The sequence below is a fragment of the Myxine glutinosa genome, chromosome 2 (genome assembly GCF_964187855.1).
Source record: "Myxine glutinosa chromosome 2, kmMyxGlut1.1, whole genome shotgun sequence".
NCBI lineage: Eukaryota > Metazoa > Chordata > Myxini > Myxiniformes > Myxinidae > Myxine > Myxine glutinosa.
Genome location: NC_136262.1, coordinates 53265353 through 53288636, shown reverse-complemented (window position 1 = coordinate 53288636; position 23284 = coordinate 53265353). Strand labels below are relative to the sequence as shown.

The 23284-nt window shown below is 46.5% G+C and overlaps 1 protein-coding gene across 1 annotated transcript in view; it reads right to left on the bottom strand.

The window, feature by feature from the left end:
* SH3YL1 (SH3 and SYLF domain containing 1) overlaps nt 1-23284 on the bottom strand; it is a 45965-nt gene that overhangs the window by 9342 nt on the left and 13339 nt on the right. Inside the window, exons 3-7 of the mRNA XM_068108198.2 lie at nt 21529-21639; nt 15115-15179; nt 9688-9800; nt 8937-9065; nt 8110-8365 (exon numbers count right to left, since the gene is read on the bottom strand). Of these exons, the coding sequence (XP_067964299.1) occupies nt 8110-8365; nt 8937-9065; nt 9688-9800; nt 15115-15179; nt 21529-21639 (674 nt within the window). The remainder of the gene's footprint in view (nt 1-8109; nt 8366-8936; nt 9066-9687; nt 9801-15114; nt 15180-21528; nt 21640-23284) is intronic.

The following is a 23284-nucleotide window of genomic DNA, read 5'->3' as shown; positions in this document are numbered from 1 at the left end:
CTCATCCACGTCGTGATGCGTCTCACAAATCCTCACAGCAATTCTCATTTCTGCACACAGAACAAAGAAAACACAGGTGTGGAGTCATCATCATCACCACAGGTAAGTGGCTGCGTATGGTGCGACAGGTTCATCAATCCTAACTATTTCCTAAATGACTTTAACAACTTTACACTACCCGGGGTCTTTCCCCGGCCAAACCATTGGCCCTCTTACACTATGGGTTCTAAAAACCAATTCCCATTGGCCAAACTGTGGTGCTTTTCAATTTGGGGTCTCACTCCCCCGATTCATCTCCCGGTGCCCTCGCACAATTTCTGGGCTGTGGCGTGTACCTCTCCCAGTGGGTCTACCCACCTGCACACCTCCACCACTGCAGTTGCCTCCGAGCTTACCTGCTCCTTACCCTAACCTAACTACCTGGGGAAGGCCCTCTGGCGCTCTCCCCACTCGGTGCCCTCTCTGGCACTGGGCTACCCGGGTCCGTCCTCCGGATCCTCGGGCCCCATCCACAACTCTACCGGCTCCCAGAGCCCACCTGCGGCCTCACCTGGCCGACATCCTCACAGTGGTGGAGTGCCCAACCAACTACACACACTAACAGGCTACACGCCCAGCCATTTCCACAACACTAATGCACCCATTCACAACACCATTCTGCAACCGCACCACAAATGCCAATTTCCAACCACAATTTACCTATACCCTCTACCTAACACTTACACTACCCGCCCCGGGTACTCGTGAAAGGGGTCCACTCTTCCCCCATCCACACCTTCGCACCATGCACACCACTCCGTACCACTTACTCCAACTCTCTCCACACACCTGTACCTGCACACCTGTGCTCTCACACCTGGTGCCACCTGCACCCTTCTCTCCCCAAGCGCATTCGCGCTGATCCACAACACTCACTACTCACACACTGCTCCACACACCTGTCCAGTTGCACACCTGTGCAATCACACCTGTTCAATTCTCACACACACAGCATCATCTCAGCTAACTACTCCCTTCTGAAACTTGCGCTTCCCAGTCGTCCCTTTAAACTATTGCGCTCCCACGTCATTATCATCCATACTAATCTACCTGCGTCCCCACTACAGGTATCAGTCACTATCTAACCTTAACGTTACCTAATGTCATCTTCTAGGGCCCTATCAATATAACCTAACCCACCCGGGCTAGTTTTCACTGCCATACACCCCATAAGCTATTGCTCCTTTGCCCCCACATGGGAAGGGTGGCAGGGATGCCCCCCTTACCCATCGGGCCCATCGCTCACTACCAATTTTGCACATCAAATTGCAACAAATCAAAAATTTGCCAATCACTACCCATCATCTGCCAATCCTTACTGCCAATCCCTTGCCAATCATCAAATTTTGTTTTTCTCTAATTTTGGGTCCAAAACACTAACCTCATCACACAGTCTACTCACTAATGCCTCTCGGTGCGCCAATTTCTGTCCAAAGCCCGGCTTCGTAAAGCCAAGCCATGAATGCGGGTTGTTTTGTGCCAGCGGCTGGATGCGTCCGGCACTCGGTGCAGGGACGGGGGCTTACCCGGGCCGAGATCCCACGCACCATCTCGGCGTGGAGCCATCCAATGTCCCGATCTCGACCTGCCGGACTGCCTCAACAAAAAGTGGTCGCCATGACGACCCTTTCTATCGGGCTGCCCGCTCCGCCTAGTGGAGCACGGACGCGGCCGTTCAAAGCGAGGCCCAGCACGCACCGAGGGCCCGATTCGGCTAAAAGTCGTTCTACCCGCTGCTCCGTTTAACGTCGATGCTTCACCTGCATGCTTACACCCCGCAGCCCGTTCCTTGCTCACACATCCAGCCGTGCCCATGCTCCTCGTACCTTTCCTTACACACCCAGGTACCCTCATTCCACTCACAGCCTTGGTCACACACCTGACCACCGAACACTTTGGCACACATTCGTTGGTCGCACACCTCACCAACACACCTCTTCGCGCCCCCTCCTCTGTCACCTCCTCTGTGACAATCACAGGTGTGCTCTCATTCGCACACCCAACCACGTGCCTCACCACCAACTCCAGCGTGCATTCCCACTCACGCTCTACCATTCCAGGTGTGCATCCTTCCATCCCAGGTGTACATCCTCGCTCACCTGTCACAACCAACTCACTCTCCTTGTCACTCTCAATACTCTCACCTCCATTCTTGACAGCGCACTCACCCTTACTCTTGACAGCGCACTCTTTCCTCATGCACCTGTCCGTCACACACCTTTCTCGCGCACACTCTCCCGTTACGCCCTCTGTAACACTCACCACAGGTGTGCATTCTTCCTTGCCTTTGACAGCGCACTCTTTCCTCATGCACCTGTCCGTCACACACCTTTCTCGCGCACACTCTCCCGTTACACCCTCTGTAACACTTACCACACCGCGCTTCCATGTGCTCCCTCGCACACGCGCTACGACCGACTCATTCTCGCCAGCACCCTCACTCCTTGGCATGCACTTTTTCCTCACACACCCCAGGGTCGGACTTTCTCGCACACCTCCTTTTTCGCACACCAGACCTGTCGCACACTTCACCAACGGCCTCTCACGAACACCCGGGTCCATCTCGACCCCCAAGCTTCTTAAATCCCCTGGCGCATCATACGCACGACCATATTGGTCACCACTTACACCGGGTCCTCTCCCTCTTCGCTTCTCCTCCATCACCTGCGAATCCCTCATCCGGTTAATGAGCACATCATCACGATCCAAACACAGACTTTGGACCAATTCTTTTATCTCCTCTTTTATCTCTTTCTTATCCCCTCTCCGTCGCTTCTTAATTTCGCTCACCCCTTCTTCCACTTCTTCTAATTTCTGCTTCACCTCTTTTATTCCCCGGTACGTCTCCTCAAGCTCATCCTCTAAGGCTACCTTGACCGTTTCCATGTGCGTCCTCACCTGCCGGTCCTTCGTTTCCATTACCTCTATCACCTCGTCCAGCCTCGTTGTCAGTCCCTCACGTACCATCTGACATTCCCTCTTCGTCGCTACCAAGTCATCTTTTAGTTCTTTCTGTGTCGCTTTTAAACCTCCTAATACCGCAGTGTTCCTTTGAACCTGCTCCACTAACTCCGTCTGTCCCACCGTCAGCTGCTCCACCTCCTGCGTCAGGACCCCTATGCCCCCTTGTAACTTTACAGTCCCCTTTCTCACCTCCTTCTCCATGTGCTCCTTACAGTGCCTCACCTCCTCGCGCACTCCTCCGACCTCCTCACTCACTCCTCCTCTGATCTCCTCTCCCATCACTTGCATCTCCTGCCCAGATGCCACCCTCATCTGCTCCATTTCCTCCCTGTGAGCATCCAGTTTGGTTTCTACCCCCATTCTGACCCCCTCTATCTGCTGCCCCATTTGTTTAACTTCCCTTTCCGCTTGGTCCCTCATGTCCCTCAATTTGCCTTCCATGGTGTTTTCTAACCCCTCTAACCCTTTTTGCATCCCTTCCATTTGATTCTCTTGAGCGGCCATTCTGTTTTCTACCCCCATTAACCCCTCCTGTATTTCCCCTAATCTATTGTCTAATTTCCCAAATTTCTCGTCTAATCCCTTAAAATTATTGTCTAATCCCCTAAAATTATTGTCTAATCCCTCACTGGTACCCCTCGCTTCGTCCCTCATTACCCCCATTTGGTTTCCCATTACCCCCAATTGCTCACTCCGAGCCCTCGCTTCGTCCCTCATTACCCCCATTTGGCCCTCCAATCGCTCACTATTAGCCCTCATTTGCTCACTATTCTGGGCCATAAGGGCCTTCATTTGTAGAAAAAAAAAGGTTCAAATCCACCAGGGGCGCTGCCACGGTCGCGGGCGTGGACGCCGTGGCCATCTGCGAGGCGCCATTTTGCGCGCCCGCTACTTCGTGCGTGACGGCGCTATTTTGCGAACCTGCTACCCTCACTGCTTCGCTCTCCTCGCGTCCCTCAATTTGGTCCTGGACCGACCCTGCCTCACTCTCCACTACCGGACCCCAGCCGACTTGGTCTGCCATAGCGCGACTTTCAAAATTCGGGTTTTTATTTCCGTATAACAAAATCAAATTTCGCCGTTATAATTTCGTCGAGCGCAGTAAACGCGCTCCGGATCGATTCTACCTCCCAAAGTTTGGGCCTAATAAATTTAGTCCCGGGTCCGAATTCCACTCCTCGACACCAATTGTTACAGACGCGGTTGTGGATGTTAGTTTACCGAGCGGTTTGGTATGACCACGTCTGCACAGTTTACCCGATTATGCTCGAACGTTGACTAGTCGCGCTACGCTAGATCAATGAAGGAAAAGACACACGGCTGGATTAAAATGACACGACACCAAGGGTTCAGTTCTCAAGACCTCCGGAGGAGGTTATATTAAGGCGGAAGGTTAGATTACAACTACAAGAGGGACATCATAGAAAGACAGGCACTTAGACACACTTATATTAACCCCAACAGACGACAGATAAACGGGACAAGGCTGACTCACACGGGGATTGATGGCAAGGAAAGGCAGGCAGTCGATGGCTCCAGGTGCACCTGGGCTCAGGGCAGAATCGACCCGGTTCGGTCCGGTCCAAAGATGCGGGGAGGTATCGTCGCGCTGGGGGTGGCGGTGGCTTCCTCTGCTCTCCGTAGTTCAGGCGCATCTCACGTCACGTCCGGTGAGTCGCTTCGTATATCCGGCGGGGAGTGACACGCCCTCGGCTCGTTAGCTCCGCCCCAGATGGAATCGGTCCGCCCTTCTTATTGGGTGCGGGGGGGGGGGGTTACCAGGCTCCGCCCTTGACGAGGAGCTGACAGCCAGCCCCTTCGTGGTAACCCCGTCGGAGCGCATGGTCATGGCGGCTAACCGAGCCGGTGTGAGGACGCACACTCCCCGCGCCGTCGCCGCGCCGCCCCCCTCTGCTGTTGTAGTTGTTGTTGTTGTAGCTTCTTCATGGGGAAGAGATGCGGGGAGGTATGGGAAGGTCCTAAACTCACTACTGGTGCCATATAATCACATTCTGGTGCAACGAAGAGTCAGAATTAATGGAAACGAGTCCTTAACTGACATAGACTAAGAATAACTAGCAAGATGTCCGAAAGTTGTCTACGTGAGATGCGGTGGACCTGGGCACGACATTTAATGGGGGAAAAAGGGGAAGGTCGGTTCTACAGAGTGTTGTTTACAGACAATGGGACTAGGGAATGGGGGATTGGGGATAGTTGGGGAGTATTGGGGAAATAGGGGAATATTTACAAGCGGATATGGAGGCCAAATGCCATATTCGCAACAATATTATAACCACATCCATTCAGTCTATTCTGGCCAATACCTGATTACATTATTAAACAGTCGCTACTGTTGCTTAACACTATACTCAAAGGAATTTGGAGCAAACCTGATGTTCTTGAGGCATTCTGTCAATGCTTATCACATCCACGTCAGACTAACAGATTCAAGCCGTCTCACTGCCCTTTTCACCCTACAATTTGCCGTAGGCCATCTTAAATTTGCTTGAAATTCAGCCCACGTCACAGCATTACTTAAAAAGGTGAAAAAAAACGGATCCCCTTAACTACAGACCAATTAGCTTACTTCCAATCATCAGCAGGTCATGGAATCTATCATCACAGCTAGACTACATAAAATCATTCCTCTTCTCCAACAACCTTATCTCACATCATCAATTTGGGTTCAGACCAGGTCACTCTACCTTGGACATGCTACTTATACTCTCTCAACAATGGATGGAGGCCCTCAATATCGGTGATGAGACCAGGGCCATCTCTCTGGACACATCTCAAGCTTTTGATACAGCCTGGCATCCTGCCTTGATCTCCAAACTCTCTGTCTATGGCATCCAAAGCCAACTCCACATATATCTTACTGACTTCCTCCACTCTCGTAGCCAACGTGTGGCTCTCAACGGAATCCGTTCTTCTCCTCTCCCTGTCAAGGCTGGAGTACCCCATGGCAGGGTTATAGGCCCCATCCTATTCCTAATCTTCATCATTGATCTCACTGACTCTTTAGAAACTCATATTTATCTCTTTGCTGATGACTACACTCTCTGTCTTGACATCCATCATCCTTCTGATAGACTGGCAGCAGCCATTTCCCTCTCTTCAGACCTTGACTAAGTCACAAACTGGTCAAATAATTGGAACATGTCTTTCAATCCTGAGAAATCCCACAACTCACTCTCTCTCTCCAAAAGGACCATACCGCAAACCCTCCTCTCTACTTTCTCAACAACCCTGTTGAAGTTCGGTCACTCAAACACTTGGGTCTCACTCTCAAACATGATCTCTCTTGGGCAAACTATATTTCATAATATTGGCCTCCAAAGCCAGATTCCGACAGGGCATTCTCTGTCATGCAAAGTCCTTCCTTGCCATACCTGAGCTCCTATCCACCAACAAGGCCTTCATTTGTAGCTCGATGGAGTACTGCTCTCCCATCTGGCATGGCAGCCCTGTCTCCAACCTTGCTCAGCTTGACGCTGTAGAAACCAAGGTCTTCAAAAGATCAATGGAACCTCTTGTGATGAAGCTGAGGCCTATCACTTCGCCATTGCCGACAGGTCGGTGGTATCTCTGTCTTCTTCCACCTCATTTCTGGTCTTGCCTCCCCTGCCCTCTCTGTGCTTTGACAGACGCACCTGATCCACCAGCAACCCCCTTCAAGTGAAACTGCCAAGATCCAGAACCACTGCTCACCTCCACTCGTTTGTTCCTCTTTCCCATTATTCCCTCCAGGTTTTCAAGACAGTTATTCACCACCACCTCAAATCATTGCCCATCCAAAACCATGACCTTTTCTACACCTGTTAAACCACCCCTCCAGCCCTCCCAACATTTTACTTGTGTGTCCATCTTGTCCACCCCTTGCGTTCTCCCCTGCTCCTCATCATTAACTTCTGTGCTTATCTGAAGTGTATCTGTGCTTATCTGAAGTGTATCTGTGCTTATCTGAAGTGTATCTGTGCTTATCTGAAGTGTATCTGTGCTTATCTGAAGTGTATCTGTGCTTATCTGAAGTGTATCTGTGCTTATCTGAAGTGTATCTGTGCTTATCTGAAGTGTATCTGTGCTTATCTGAAGTGTATCCGTGCTTATCTGAAGTGTATCCGTGCTTATCTGAAGTGTATCCGTGCTTATCTGAAGTGTATCCGTGCTTATCTGAAGTGTATCCGTGCTTATCTGAAGTGTATCCGTGCTTATCTGAAGTGTATCCGTGCTTATCTGAAGTGTATCTGTGCTTATCTGAAGTGTATCCGTGCTTATCTGAAGTGTATCAGTGCTTATCTGAAGTGTATCCGTGCTTATCTGAAGTGTATCCGTGCTTATCTGAAGTGTGTCCGTGCTTATCTGAAATGTGTCCGTGCTTATCTGAAGTGTATCCGTGCTTATCTGAAGTGTATATGTGCTTATCTGAAGTGTATCCGTGCTTATCTGAAGTGTATCTGTGCTTATCTGAAGTGTATCCGTGCTTATCTGAAGTGTATCCGTGCTTATCTGAAGTGTGTCCGTGCTTATCTGAAATGTGTCCGTGCTTATCTGAAGTGTATCCGTGCTTATCTGAAGTGTATATGTGCTTATCTGAAGTGTATCCGTGCTTATCTAAAGTGTATCCGTGCTTATCTGAAGTGTATCCGTGCTTATCTGAAGTGTATCCGTGCTTATCTGAAGTGTATCCGTGCTTATCTGAAGTGTATCCGTGCTTATCTGAAGTGTATCCGTGCTTATCTGAAGTGTATCCGTGCTTATCTGAAGTGTATCCGTGCTTATCTGAAGTGTATCCGTGCTTATCTGAAGTGTATCCGTGCTTATCTGAAGTGTATCCGTGCTTATCTGAAGTGTATCCGTGCTTATCTGAAGTGTATCCGTGCTTATCTGAAGTGTATCCGTGCTTATCTGAAGTGTATCCGTGCTTATCTGAAGTGTATCCGTGCTTATCTGAAGTGGAGCTGATTATTAATCAACATGGTGCCTGTAAACAAATAGTGTCCTTTAAATGTATATATCAATGATCATATAGTGTTTGTTGAATGAAAAAATCAGCAAAATAAAGGGTATATACATTTATTTGCAAACAAATTGAGGTAAATTTACCCGTTCATTTGAGCTGCGCCGCGCCGCCTCCGCATCTGCGCTGCGCCGCCGCCGTCCTGTCTTCTGCGCCGCCTCCGCATCTGCGCTGCGCCGCCGCCATCCTGTCTTCTGCGCCATAGCCCGAGCAATCGCGGATTCATGTTTGTCAGCAAGATCACGATATTTTGAAAGTTGGTGGTAGAGTTCTTGGGCCACAGCAGGCGGTTCAATCATACCAGCAAGGATCTCATTGACGCGCACATTCTCACAGTAAAACCTAGCGGCAGAGCAAATGGTCTCCTTTTGAACCTGATAAAAATTATGTCATTGTTACCATGTCCTTCTAAAACCACAACGTGACAAGCCCTTATTGTATATCGAGTTATACCTGCAAGCCTTTGCTGTGGGGGCCTCCCGAGGGTTTCCGAGTTGCTTTGGGACATACACTTGCCAAGTTGTCGTTCTAACGCACGACGGTGTGTGTGTGTGTGTATGTGTGGAGGGGTGTGTGTGTGTGTGTGTGTATGTGTGGAGGGGTGTGGTGTGGGGGGGAGGGGGAATGTGTGTGTATGTGGGGGGGGGGGGGGTTGGTGTGTGCGTGTGGAGGAGGGGGGGTTGGATGTGTGTGTGTGTGTGTGTATGTGTGGAGGTGTGTGTGTGTGTGTGTGTGTATGTGTGGAGGGGGGGGAGGGTGGGGGTGTTTGTGTGTGGGTTTGGGGGGGTGGATATGTGTGTATGTGGGGGGGGGGTTGGGGTGTGCGTGTGGAGGAGGGGGGGTTGGAGAGCATTTATACAAGCATCTCATTATATTAGTTTTTGTTGGTGCTGGGTATTTTATCGGTACCTACTTCTGATTGGCATCCTTGCGTTGAAAGAGGTATGCACCCTCTAACGAAATTCCAGCAAAGAGACCACGTGAGCGGCAGTATGTAAACATGGCTGCCGTCCGCCTCATGGCCACGTCTACCTCCGCCGCCCTGTGAATAACATCTGGTTTCATGACCATTTCCTGATGCACAAATTTATCACAAGCAAAATCATATTTCCGGCCTGAGTAAGTTACATGAGTACGTGTACGTAACGACAGCAGAGGATTCAGCTCCACCATAAGAACATCACACATTTGGATCACTTCGGGGTGGAATCATATCTCCACAATTTTAAATGACAGAGGATATAAACCTGGCAGAAATAACAAGGGGGGAACTAAATGTGACAGACTCCTATGACATGGTAACATGTTGTCCGTATTTTGTGTACAACTGTTACGACATGAGAAGAAGAAAGTTAAGTGGATAGCAAACTTCAATAACAGCTCGATGTATTGTTCTAACATATTGGGATGTGTGGTCAGGTAGCGCTACCACCAGCCTCCTGGCAAAAGGTAACCAGCATGTGGCCAATAATCCCACAGCTTTTCAATGTCCAACAAGTCCCGAAACCCCCACTGCGAGAAGCTCACCAAGAGTGCAATAACTCCATACACTTTCAATGTACAACATGTGCCGCAACCCCAACGTACTTTTTTTCCCGTGCAGCACCGGCTCACCCACCCCAAGTACGACATAAAGTAAATAAAATATTATTGGCACAAATTACCTGCCCATAGGACCGATGGACACCGTAAGGTTGCTGCCCAGTGTGACGTTACTGCCACATGCGAAAGCCTCAACTGCTTTATGAGTGTTCAGGACGATCACAAGATCCGACACCTGGTGGCAATCACATCCGTTACGGTTTATATTCGGTTGCAGATTCCAATAGAAGTCAGAGTCATAACCTAGCATATTCTTCTAGCCTGGATCCTACTAAACACCATAATGTCCCAGGGAATTCTGGGAAGTAGCACACTCCAGTTTTGATCAACTCGATTCTCTCAGGAGGTACACGCTTCCAATTACAGCTTGAAAATTTCAATGAGAGGCCAGCCAAAATCCTCCAATCCCACAAATTTAATGATAATAACATCTTATAAAATTAAGGACCACACTTGGGATGTGAAAAATAATGCAGGTTTGAAACTGCAATCCACCGAGTGGTCCAGTCTCCCCTCCCTATAATGATTTGTCTGTAAGAAAATGAACACCACTAATGCCATCAATTTGGCGTTGAAAATAGAATTCTTAACTGCCCAGTTAACAACGGGTTTGTCAGGATAACCTAGACTAGAGGTATGCACACTCACCTTTAAGCCGTGTTGCCTGGGTTCGAATCTCAACCCATCTATAAACTGTGAACCCGGTGTTTTGTCATGCATGTGCCGTCCCTCAGATGGGCGTTACACCAGGCGTCCCGTTTGCTAGCATCAGTTGGTGGACGTTAAAGATTCCACGGTGTCCTTTGTGAAGAGTAGGCAAGCTATCGACAGCACCCTAACCGAATTACCAATTCCTGCTCTAACCTACAGGAGGCACTGCATCAGCAGCACGGTCGCACCCCCAGCAAATTATGCACCCAGCAGCTTTGCGCTGCATTTGAAAGGACAAAAAAAGTTAACAAGGATACTTTTTCATTTGTTTCTTTCTCTGATGGCACAATAAATACCTTCGAAGAAAGTCGTGGAAGGAGAACAAGTCTGACAATGCAACAAACCCAATGAAGATAATTTGTACATTTCTATGGTGTGAACAGAGTGCTAGTGCCGGCTGAAGGGGTTTATTTTCATTTTATCTTTCCCTTGACGCCGCCCCCCCCCCTCCCCACCCCCAGAATTTCCATGTTTTAAACGTTTCCCGGTGTGTACCCTGGATAAGAATAGGTACACCGTATCCCTGCGTGTCGTAAAAGACGACTAAGAGGGTTGGCGTCAGGAAGGGCATCCCGCCATAAAAAAACATTGCCTCAAAAAGGGAACCATGACAATTACAACTACATATGGGCAGGGTACAGCCCGAAGTGGAGATCGGTTTCTGAGGTTTGGGACATGGAATGTAGGGACAATGACAGGGAGATCAGGAGAAGTGGTGGAAGTATTGGTCAGAAGAAGAGTGGACATATGTTGTGTGCAAGAGACGAGATGGAAGGGAAGTGGTGTGAGAATGGTGAAGGGTAGGCAGGGACAGAAATACAAGTTTGTGTGGCAAGGGTGCCCAGAGGGCGTGAATGGTGTTGGTGTCCTGTTTTCTGAGGAGTTTGTAGACAGTGTGGTGAGTGTGACGAGAGTGAGTGATAGGTTGATGATGGTGAAAATGATGATTGGAAAGCTCTTGGTGAACGTCATCTCGGGATATGCTCCGCAGGTTGGTCGAAGCAATGAGGAAAAGGCCAAGTTCTGGTGTGCGATAGAGAAGCTGATGGAAAACGTGAAATATTAGGAAGTTGTTGTGGTAGGAGGAGACCTAAATGGACATGTGGGAAGGAGTATGGATGGTTTTGACGGAGTTCATGGGGGTTACGGATATGGTGTGAGAAATGGAGAAGGTGAAAGGATTTTGGAGTTTGCCGATGGAGCTGATTTGTTGATTTGTAATACTCAGTACCAGAAAGAGGATAATAAGCTTGTTACATACACGTCAGGTGGGTCGACGACAACCGTTGACTACCTGATGGTGCGTAGGCGAGATAGGGGGCACCTCCGGGACACAAAGGTGATCCCGAGGGAGGAGGCTGTTTCACAGCACCACTTGGTTGTCTGCGACGTAAGGGTGAAAGGTGCGAGGAGAGCACGGCGGGTGAAGTACCAACCGAGAATGAAGGTGTGGAGGTTGAAAGAGGTGACAGTAAGGGAGGCATTAAAAGAGAGGCTGAGTAGGGTCGAGGATGATGTGGTTGAGCTTGAAAGTGGTTGGATGTCAATGAAAGCTAGTCTGTTGGGAGCCGTTGGTGAGGTATGTGGATGGACAAAAGGACCACCGAGGCACTCGGAAACATGGTGGTGGGATGATGAAGTTGGAAAGAGGATTGACGAGAAGAGGAAGAAGTTCAAGGAGTGGCAGAAGGCGAAGGGTACGGGAGCAGAAACAGCAGAGCATGAAAGTTATAAGGCAGCCAGGAAGGCTGCAAAGAAAGAGGTAGCAAAGGCGCAGGAGGCATGTAGGAAAATGTTCGGAGAACGCTTGGATTCGGAAGAGGGTCAGAGAGCAGTATTCAGGATTGCAAAGCAGATAGCGAAAGAGAGGTGTGATGTGATGGGGGTGAGTTGCTTGAAGGATGAAGTGGGACAAATCGTTGTCGACCCAGATGGAATTAAAGGAAGATGGAAAAGATATATGGAAATGCTGTTGAATACAGAGAATGAATGGGATGGCAACATAGAGAGTAACCCAGTTTTAGGACCGGCAGAGAAGATAACTGAGAAGGAAGTTGAGGAAGCGATAAAAGCAATGAAGGGTAGAAAAGCGTGAGGGCCGATGGGAGTTGTGGGAGATATGTTGAAGGCAGCAGGAAGTTGGGGTGTGAAGAGAATGACAGAGATCTGTAAACTGGTGGTGAAAGAAGGCCGCATTCCAGTGGATTGGGAACTGAGTACCCTCGTCCCTCTATACAAGGGGAAAGGTGACCCTCTGGAGTGTGGCTCGTACCGAGCGATAAAGTTATTGGAGCATGGAATGAAGGTATTGGAAAGGGTGTTGGAGAGGAGGATAAGGAAGAAAGTGAAGATCGACGATCCAGGAAGATTTGGATTCATGCAAGGAAGAGGAACGACAGACGCGCTTTTCATTGTGAGGCAGTTGCAGGAGAAGTACATGGAGAAGAGGAAGAAGTTGTTTCTTGGGTTTGTTGATCTGGAGAAAGCATTCAATAGGGTACCACACAAAGTATTGACGTGGGCATTGAGGAAGTTAGGAGTGGAGGAATGGTTGATCAGAGTAGTGATGGCAATGTACAAAAGAGCGCGCACAGCTGTAAGGACGAAGGACGGGAACAGTGGTGAGTTTGAGGTGAAGGTGGGAGTGCATCAGGGGTCGGTACTAAGTCCACTACTATTTGTAGCTGTGATGGAGGTGCTGGCTCAGAACGTAAAGCAGGGTTTACCGTGGGAGTTGTTGTATGCAGATGATCTGGTGTTGATTGCGGAAAGTATGGATGGACTGAAGGAAAAGATGAACACGTGGAAGGAATGTATGGAGACAAAAGGTCTGAAGGTGAATATCGGAAAGACGAAGGTGATGGCAAGTGGTAAAGCATGTGGTGAGGTGGAAAGAACTGGGAAGTGGCCCTGTGCTGTGTGTAGGAAGGGTGTCGGAGTGAACTCCATTCAATGCACAATGTGCGCTGAGTGGGTTCATCAAAAATGTAGTGGTCTGAGAGGGTCATTAACCAGTGTGGCAGCTACATTCAAATGTAAGGTGTGCACAGAGGGAGCTGCAGATGGAGGAAATGTTGAGTTGGATCTTGGAGACGGCGTGAAGCTGGAAGGTGTGAAAACATTTTGCTACCTCGGAGACATGCTGAATGGAGAAGGTGGATCAGACTCGGCAACAGTTGCTCGAGTGAGATGTGCATGGAAGAAGTTTCGGGAACTGAGTGGCGTGCTGATGATGAGGGGAGTGTCGTTGAAGCTGAAGGGAAAGGTGTATGCTGCATGTGTGAGAAGTGTTATGATTTATGGGAGCGAGACATGGGTAATGAACGTAGAACAGCAACGAAGGTTGGAAAGGGTGGAAATGCGAATGGTTCGACGGATGTGCGGAGTATCGTTGAGAGAGAGGAAGACAAATGATGAATTGCGAAAGATGATGGGAATAGAGCCTGTGATTGATGCTGTGAAGAGGAACAGGTTGAGATGGTTTGGTCATGTGTTGAGGAAGGATGAAAGTGACTGGTTGAGAAGAGTGATGGAAATGAATGTAGAAGGAAGCAGAGGACGGGGAAGACCGAGAAAGACTTGGCTAAAGATGGTGGAAGAAGAAATGCGGGCAAGGGGGTTATCAAGGAGAGATGCAGGAAATAGGGCAAAATGGAGAAGATTGTCATGGGGACCGCAAGGCTAAGCCCCGCTCTAGCAGGGAAAATGGCCTTTAAAATGCATGTTGTTGTGTTGTTGTATGGTGTGAACAGAAGTTAGAAACTCATTAAAGCTTGGATACAGAATACTGCAATAATCAGTTTTATTTCTTTATCAGCACCTTGTAATCAAGTATTTCTTCAGCAATTTAAAAATAACTTTCAGTTCATCGCCATTTCCAAGCATTTTTTTGGTTTTGTTTTTTTAGTATACAAGATCGAGGCTCGTGTAAGAGCTAACATTAATGACAAAAAAAAAACAAAAAAAAAAACGGACACATAAGACGAAATAAAGGGAGCGGGAGACAAGATGGGGAGAGAGGGGGAAGCACACATGTACAACATTTGAGAGCAGGGACCTCAGGAGATCTGTGGGAGGTAGAGGGCTTGGGGGCAGGAGGCATGGGAAGGGGGGGGGGGGGGAAGAGGTTAAAAAAAAAAACACATGGACACTGCTAGGACTTCCAGGAAAGGAAGTAGGTATTTCAGAAAAGTGGATCTGGGGTGAATTATTTGGGGTAGAAAAGATGAAGGTTTGGATGGGGGAAGATAAGAGATGGTGGTGAACAGCTGTTTTAAAGACCTGGAGGGAGGAGTGGGATTAAAGAGAGTGAGGGAGTTTGTTCCAGAGGCGGGAGAAAAGAGGAATGAAAGAGTGAAGGTGAGCAGAGAGTCTTGATTTTGGCAGTTTAACCATAAGAGGGTTGCAGGCAGATCTTGTGCGACCTGTAGGAATATTGGGGGGACAGAGCACAGATAGAGCTGGGGGAGCAAGGCCGGAGAGGAGTCGGGAGAAGACAGAAAGACCACCAACCTGCCTGCTGTGAGTAAGTGAAAGGCCCTCAGAATCGGCTCACAATATGTAAACAATTTGACTTTTTGTGGATGCAAAGAATGTTAACAGAGACAAAACCCCAGCCGAGTTATACCAAAGACTTTAAAAATTGTACGTGCTGCTTCCTTACTTGATGCTCAGCATTTAAAGGACATAGATAAAAGAAACAAGCAAAGAGTCCGCTCTTCACTTCAAATCCGATTTATAAACATGATGAATGAAATCGTTACCCGAGTGGTCCTTACCTCCAGTCCGATCTCAAAGCCCCCACCGAGCCCTGCAATGCCGACTGCAGATGGAGCCGACCAGTCTAGGAGGCAGGGAGATCAAAATGAGATGTAATAAAAGTGCACAATTAAGTCTGTAAATGTGCACAAGGCAAAGTTGCAGTATAAAAGAATGTCATTTTTATCTATCTATAATTCCAGTAATCTCTGTATGTCTGTATGTCTGTGACCGCTGTTTCTCGACAACCACGGGTCCGATATACTTGAAACTTGCCAGGTATATTGCTGGGGACCCGAGGATGTGCCTTTTCAAGGTTTCATATTAATCGGACAAGTAGTTACCGAGCTATGTCCAAAAAACGATTCAACCAATCAGAGAGCAGCGAGTTATCACGTGTGCCGAACGTGGCGAACAGACTCTGCCTCGGACGGCACATTTGAGAGCGTATTCATTTATTTCACGTTGGCAAACTATGTTGCCGCTATGTTGGCGTTAAACTATGTTTTAAAACTAATTTGCGATTCTTTCGCTTTCCTGCGCGTTTGTGCACGCTATGGCGATTTCTTTACCAAACTCTGCAAGCCGTTCGCTTTGGACCAAACCATTTCATGTAAATAGAGGGGGGGGATTGTCACCGTACTCGCAAGCCGTTCGCTTTGGACCAAACCATTTCATGTAAATAGAGGGGGGGGGGGTTGTCACCGTACTCGCAAGCCGTTCGCTTTGGACCAAACCATTTCATGTAAATAGAGGGGGGGGGATTGTCACCGTACTCGCAAGCCGTTCGCTTTGGCTTTGCGAATGGACCAAACCATTTCATGTAAATAGAGGGGGGGGGGGATATAATTTTAGATATATATATAGTACGGGCATGCCCTAGTATATCTAATGACAGCAGGCTTGTGGACGAGCTTGTACTTGTACCACAAGCAGAGCAATGTGGTTAAGAGGAAAGTTCAGAGATAGCGCACGCATCTTCCACCGGTCTAGTCTATGTTTGATTCCTGGCCTGACTATGAACAGTCACCCTGGTGTTTTGCATGCAGGGCATTGCGCAATGGGTGTGCCATCTGTCAAATGGGATGTCTAGCTGGTGTCCCTTCTGGCAATGTTGGTTGCATGGCAAATGTGACTGCTTTTGTCGCATTTGAACCACGTTTGTTGTAAAATTTGGCAGTTTGACAATGTCAGCTGTGCGGTATGCACACTCGCCTCGAATCTGCCTAGCCCGAGTTCAAATCTCGGCCCAGCTATAAAATATCATCCCGGGGTTTCATCAAAGTGGATGCCATCCGTCAGATGGATGTTAAACTGGGTATTCCATCTGCTGGCCTTTTCCATGGTGTTCATCGCGAAGAGTAGGCGAGGTATCACCGGCACCCTTAACAAATTCCAAATTCCTGCCGAGACTTCCTTAATCGTAGTGGTGACCAGACTAAGATTGTAGCCCAGTAACCCATACAGCAGCAACAACGCTTTGCACAGAGCATGGAACAATGGAACATGCTGATGATGACGATGATGACAATGTAAGAGTAAAAACAACAATGCAACGAAACTGATCAATATTGACGCCATTCGATCGAATAGAAACTAGAAAGCATCTGAAAATGCAAAGCCCGTCCGTCCTCGTCCGTTTGTACTCAGAAGTCTTCTTCTTCAGTTTGCTAAAAATAACGAAAACAGTTTAAAAACTAGAACGCCACTCAGTGGAGCGCATACTCCCGCCGTGGGTTTAGTTGGAATAATACGTTTTGTTTAACATCCCCTCTCCCCAAAACAATAAATGAAAAAGAAAGTAGGCCCTAAATGTCAGAGAATTAATTTTGATATATCTCGGAATTAGAGGAGAAAAACATCATTTAAGAATAAGAATAAAAGCTTTAATGCAGTAAAACAGAAAAAACCTTTCACAAAAAAAATTCCAAAAAAAATTCCTGGATCCGGAATAATATCCTGAGCTTCACCAAAAACTAATCAATTCTTCCTTATCCCAAGGGCAATCATCCCACCGACTTTCATCCAAATCCGTTCAGAACTTTTCCAGATATCTTGTTCACAAACACACGAACACACGAACATACGAACACACACACACACGGACGGACACGATCGAATGCGTTACTCCCTGGCGGGAGTAATAAACCTGAAAATCGCAGAGCCAGAACCAGAATTATTTATTTGGTCTGGGAAGCCCATGCGAGGTTTCTTCTTCTTCAGCCTCTCACAACCCTGGGTGAATATGCGATCTTTAAAAAAAAAGTTGAAATTTTGCCAAATCTGTTTTATTCCTTTGTTAATATACTTCAGCCATTGACAAATCTGGAATTATAATTTTATTTGAGGTTCAAATTAACCCGGGAGATTGTGTCAAACAATGCCTGCAAGTCTCTACATGTGATAAATAATTATTATAATTAATCTAAATTATAATTAATGTTAATTATAATAACAATTATAATTAATCGTCCACAGTCGAATACTCTTCTTCTTCACGCAATAACAACTTCTAGCTTCCAGACCGTGCATCCAATCATCTTCAAATTTTGCACACTTGTTACTCTTCATGACTTCTACTACAGTATGAAGTTTCACATCGATCAATGAAGAGGTTCAAGAGATATACATGTTTTTATTATTTCCGTTTAATTAACGATGTCTGCCAAACCACGTGACCTATCGCAAATTCCAAAAGGGCATTTTAGTCGACCGATATGCTGAACAGATCTGTGAGGTTTCCCCTCGATTGGATCACAAACAAATGAGGGAGGAGCTAGGTTTTAAAGGTTTGTGCTTAAAAACGTCATAACTCTGAAACCATGTGATGCATGATGTCATGCTAGCTGACTTTTTCGTTCGTCATGGGTATGCGATTCTGCCTGCAAAGTTTGGCCTCGACTTCGACGGTATGCTTCAGGCGTTTTGGAGAAAATTGGATGTTAGTGTTTTTCACTCAAAACAATATGGCAGCCGAACCACGTGACCACGTGACGTCATAATTACACAAAAAATATTCTACAGACTCAGTCCCTCCTATGCTGAAAATTTGCTCTCAATCGGTCCAATTATTGCAGAGAAAACGGTTTTTAAAGGAAAACAGAAAAATAAAAGTCCTGAAAAAATTCCCAAAATAATTTCCTGGATCCAGAATAATATCCTGAGCTTCACCAAAAACTAATCCATTCTTCCTTATCCCAACGGCAATCATTTCACCAACTTTCATCCAAATCCGTTCAGAACTTTTCCAGATATCTTGTTCACAAACACATGAACACACGCGCGCACACACACACACACACACACACACACACACACACACACACACACACACACACACACACACACACACACACACACACACACACACACGATATCTTGTTCACAAACACACGAACACACACACACAAACACAAACACACACACACACACACACGGACGGACACGCGCGAATGCATTACTCCTAGTGCAGCAGATAAACACAAAAATTGTGCATTTTATGAGAAAAGCATGAAATTTTTAACATAGTTAGTGCATACCATAAGGTTTATTTTCAGATGTGGAGGGAAGTCATATTTAATAATAATAATAATTCATTTATTTTGTATAGCGCTTTTCCAGAAGCCCAAAGGCGCTTTCCAACCTCTGAGAACCGTGAGAGGTCAAATCCAAAATGGCCGCCAGTCCACCGAGTCTAATGTTCAAACGCGCTTAATTTTGGAACCAAATAGTGTAGAAAAACATTATAGGTGTCATTTCCAACTAAATTTGGGATGCCCAGAGGTGAATGATGCTTTCAATGAACTCCTAGGCATGCCAAGTGAGGTCAGTGAAGGCTCAATGTTACTGCTAGAGCGATTTGTGGTGCTGATGTACGGTAGAACCAGTGAGAGCACGGAAGTGAATGATGCCAGGAAACAGCTCTTCACACAGAAGTGTAGAACTCTAGAGAACATTCCTCCAACCCCAGGCAACACTCAAGCAGCACATCAAGCGCATTTGCTACCAGGCCAACTGTTGGAACCAGGCATTGGTCATGGATCCAGAGATGTCAGACCCACCTGACTGGGGCTGGACAAAGGAGACAACTGGGTGGCAGCCTCTTTGGACCACTCTTCCTGAAGCATCAAAATCGTGCCATGAATTGATCGACTGTGGCTGCAAGAAAGGGTGCACTGGACGCTGCAAGTGCCAAAGCTGCACTCAAGTGCACTGCACTGTGCTTCTGTTCTGGAGACTGTTAGATTTAGATCATTACCAATTTTCATCATTGCACTTGATTTAATGTAAGCTTTTGTGGACATACTTGGTTAACTACAGTTATTTTTTCAGAGGTTATTGCATCATTCCTTGCAGTGTAAACAGTTTTTTTTCATCATTTCTGGTCTTTGGGTGTTCTGTACCAATCCCTGTACCTGAAAAAATAACGTTTTAAAAGTTCTAATGAACTTTTTCCAATAGCAGTTCCAACTGCAGTATCATAAAAATAGATATTTAACGTAATTTGACCTTGACCTTAACCTAAATGCATGTCCTTGAGTTCTGGCGATCTAAAAAGTATCACCAAATGAATGGGCATCCCCAATTTAGTTGGAAATGACACCTGTAAGCGCGTTTGAACATTAGACCCGGTGGACTGGTGGCCATTTTGGATTTGACCTCTCACGGTCCTCAGAGGTCAAATCTGACTTCCCTCCACATCTGAAAATAAACCTTATGGTATATACTAACTATGCTAGAAATTTCATGCTTTTCTCAAAAAATGCACAATTTGTTAAAATATGAGAGCTTATCCGCTGTACTATCCCTGGCGGGAGTAAAAAATACAAAATTACAAAATTACAATGATGCAAACGAGGATATGCAATACGAGGATGCAAAAGACCCAAACAACCCTAAGGATTCAAACGACCCAGCATAACCCAAAATACCCTAAGGATGCAGAAGACCCCCCCCCCCCCCCCAAGGACTCTGAAGACCCAAAAGACTGAAAAGATCCTGAAGACCCAATGGACCCTGAAGACCCAAAAGATCCTGAAAAACCAATGGCCCCCAAACACCCAAAATACCATGAAGACCCTGAAGACCCAAAATACCCTGAGGACTGTTAAAGACCCAAAAGACCACGAAGACCCAAAATACCCCAAAGACACAAAATACCCCAAAGACCCAAAAAACGCCAAAAGGCCCCAAGACCCTGAAAGACCCAAAAGACCATGAAGACTCTAAAGACCCTGAAGACCCTTAAATGCCCTGAAAACACAAAGTACCCCAAAAACCCATAAACACGCTGAAGACCCAAAAGACCGTGAAGACCCTTAAAGACTGTTAAACACCCAAAAGACCCCGAAGACCCAAAATACCCCGAACACCCAAAATACCCCAAAGACCTTTAAATACCCCGAAGAGCCCAAAAAAACCCTGAAGACTGAAAAGACCCTTAAAGACCACAAAGACCCAAAATATCCCAAAGACCCTTAAAGACCATGAAGACCGAAAAGACCATGAAGCACCAATGGACCACAAAGACCCAAAATACCATGAACACCCAAAATTCCCCAAAGACCCATCAAGACCCTTAAATACCCAAAATACTCTGAAGACTGTTAAAGACCCAAATTACCACTAAGACCCAAAATACCCCAAACACCTTTAAATACTCCAAAGACCGAAAGGATTGAAAAGACCCAGAAGATCAAAAAGACCACAAAGACCCCAAGATCCAAAATATCCAAAAGACCCTTAAAGACCAAGAAGACCCAAAACACCCCGAAGACCCTTAAATACCCCAAAGATCCAGATTGAGGACCCAAAATACTCGAATGACTCAAAAGACGTAGAAGACCCAAAAGACTCAAATGACCCAAAAGACAACGATGAACCAGAAGACCCAAAAGACGCTGAAGACACTGAAGACCCCAAATGACCCAGATGACACAAAAGACCCCAAGGACTCCGAAGTCCCAAAAGAAGAGTAAATATGCCACTTACATTGGAATTGTAGACGGTGGCTTGCAAAATGAGCCTCAAGGTCGGTGTACAGAAGTAAAAAATCACAATAAATACAAACACAGAGAGGTGAAATTTGCTGCACATGATGTGCAATGCGCACAGAGTAAAAGGAGTGTTCATTTACGTCTGTAGGATATCTAACAAATAAAGATATAAGCACATCTGACACTAGGCCCAGACTTCAGACTTTGGCATGCTCACGTGGCTGTACCTTCAAAAACTGTCCCACCCCGTCATTTTTGACGGGCTTTATACTAGTAATTAATATAGCAAGATAATAAAATAACACTCCATGGCGTCGTCGTGCGACCTCATTTTTTTAACGTTGTGACACTACACCCAACAGTTGGGAACCCCTGGGCTATACAATGTAACTATTGCATGCGGAGTGGTGTGCAGTTTCACGGTCCGACAAAACTTACAACCGTCAAGTTGCGCCACGACAATTCCACTTCCTGCACGAGCCGTGACCAGGAAACCAACTTTAAACACCGACAGAATAGCCAGGCCTTTTGCCTGGCCAATCACGTGTGCTGGTTGGGTAAAGATCGAGAAAAACGTGGCAGGGTCACACACGAGCAAAATCCCACCACCATGCGATAATCATGTTGCAATCATCATCAATTTAATGAAAGAATAAAAACAGCTACTCTCGGGATCAAAGGGAAGACTTAGACCTTTTCTGGCTGGAAACAACTTTCTGTACAATTTTTAAATGAGAGAAGATAAAACATGGCACACGTCACAAAGGAGAAAAAAATATGACATACTCCTAAGACTTTGGAAGATGGTGTCCATGTTTGGCGAATAACTGTATTACAACAGAGGAGGATGAGACGAAGCAAGTTTCGTGGATAACAAAACGTCGGCCCTTTCCCCCGTCATGCCTTAAAGCTCAGCACCATGATCAGTTGCCGAGGACAATGAGCCATGTGCAGCCAAACCTCATGGAAACACGTGCCTTTCCTTCTCAAGCTCCACCAGCGTACCCATGTCAAATTGGCTCGTCGGTCGTCGCGGATAGCAAAACAATCTTACGAACATGAGCCCTGTTAAGAATAGCTGAATGATTCACCCTCCCCTCCATTTCATCCGATATCAGCATGCCAGCATGGGGGATGAGTGAGGTGTGACTATGTGGTTTGGGAGGTGCATAGGTGCATGGGCCATGAACCGATCAATATTCACCTGTAAACCCCTGAGAGCAAGAGAATTCGGAATGCTTAATCAAAACGGATTTCCTCAAAACGTTGCAATGGCCACCAAACAAGTGCAACGCAATGCAATTTATTCACAGTGCACTCAATGCCAAAGTGACTCCCATATACATGACGAAAGTAATACATTAAAAAAACTAGATGGTATTCATAGAATACTTTCCCTGCGCAGTCAACTTGTTGCGAGCCAACTCTTCTGTTTTTGAACATTTTTTTTTCATTTGATCCAATATGGCTGCCAGACCACGTCAGCGATGACATCATACATTTATATTCTCTAATATAATTGTTGCATAGATCACGCTCAATACATTTCAAACTGATCAGACTAAGCGTTTTCCCTGTGGCATTATGACGTCATGATTATGGCACCAATGACGTCATCGTTAACAACACCTATTCCCCATATGGAGTTCTTTCCAATGAGCCATGTTTAAATTTTTTCCATGCAGTGGATTTGGAGATATGGAGGTGCAACATTTTTCGGTTTTTCCAACATGGCGCCTGTACCACATGACTGATGACTTCATGATTATCATTAAAATATTCTAAAGGAGGAGGTGCTTCGATGGTGAAAATTTCGTGTCCATCAGACCAACAGTTGCTGAATTTTTTTAAATAATGATCGGATGGATAAGTGTTGTATTTGTCGAATTGTGATGTCATAACGAAGGCACCGATGACATCATCATTAACATATCGTATTCCCCATGGGGAGCAGTTGACAATGAGCCAGGTCTTAATTTTTTCCATGGAGTGATTTCAGAGATAAAAAGGTGCGAAGTTTTTCCAAGATGGCGCCTGTCACACGTGACTTATGACATCATAATACTCATTAAAATATTCTACAGGAGGAGGCCCTCCTATGGTGAAAATTTCATGTCAATCGGACCAACGGTTGCCGAGACAATGATTTTTAAAATGCAGACACGAACGGCACACGGCACACGTACGGCACACC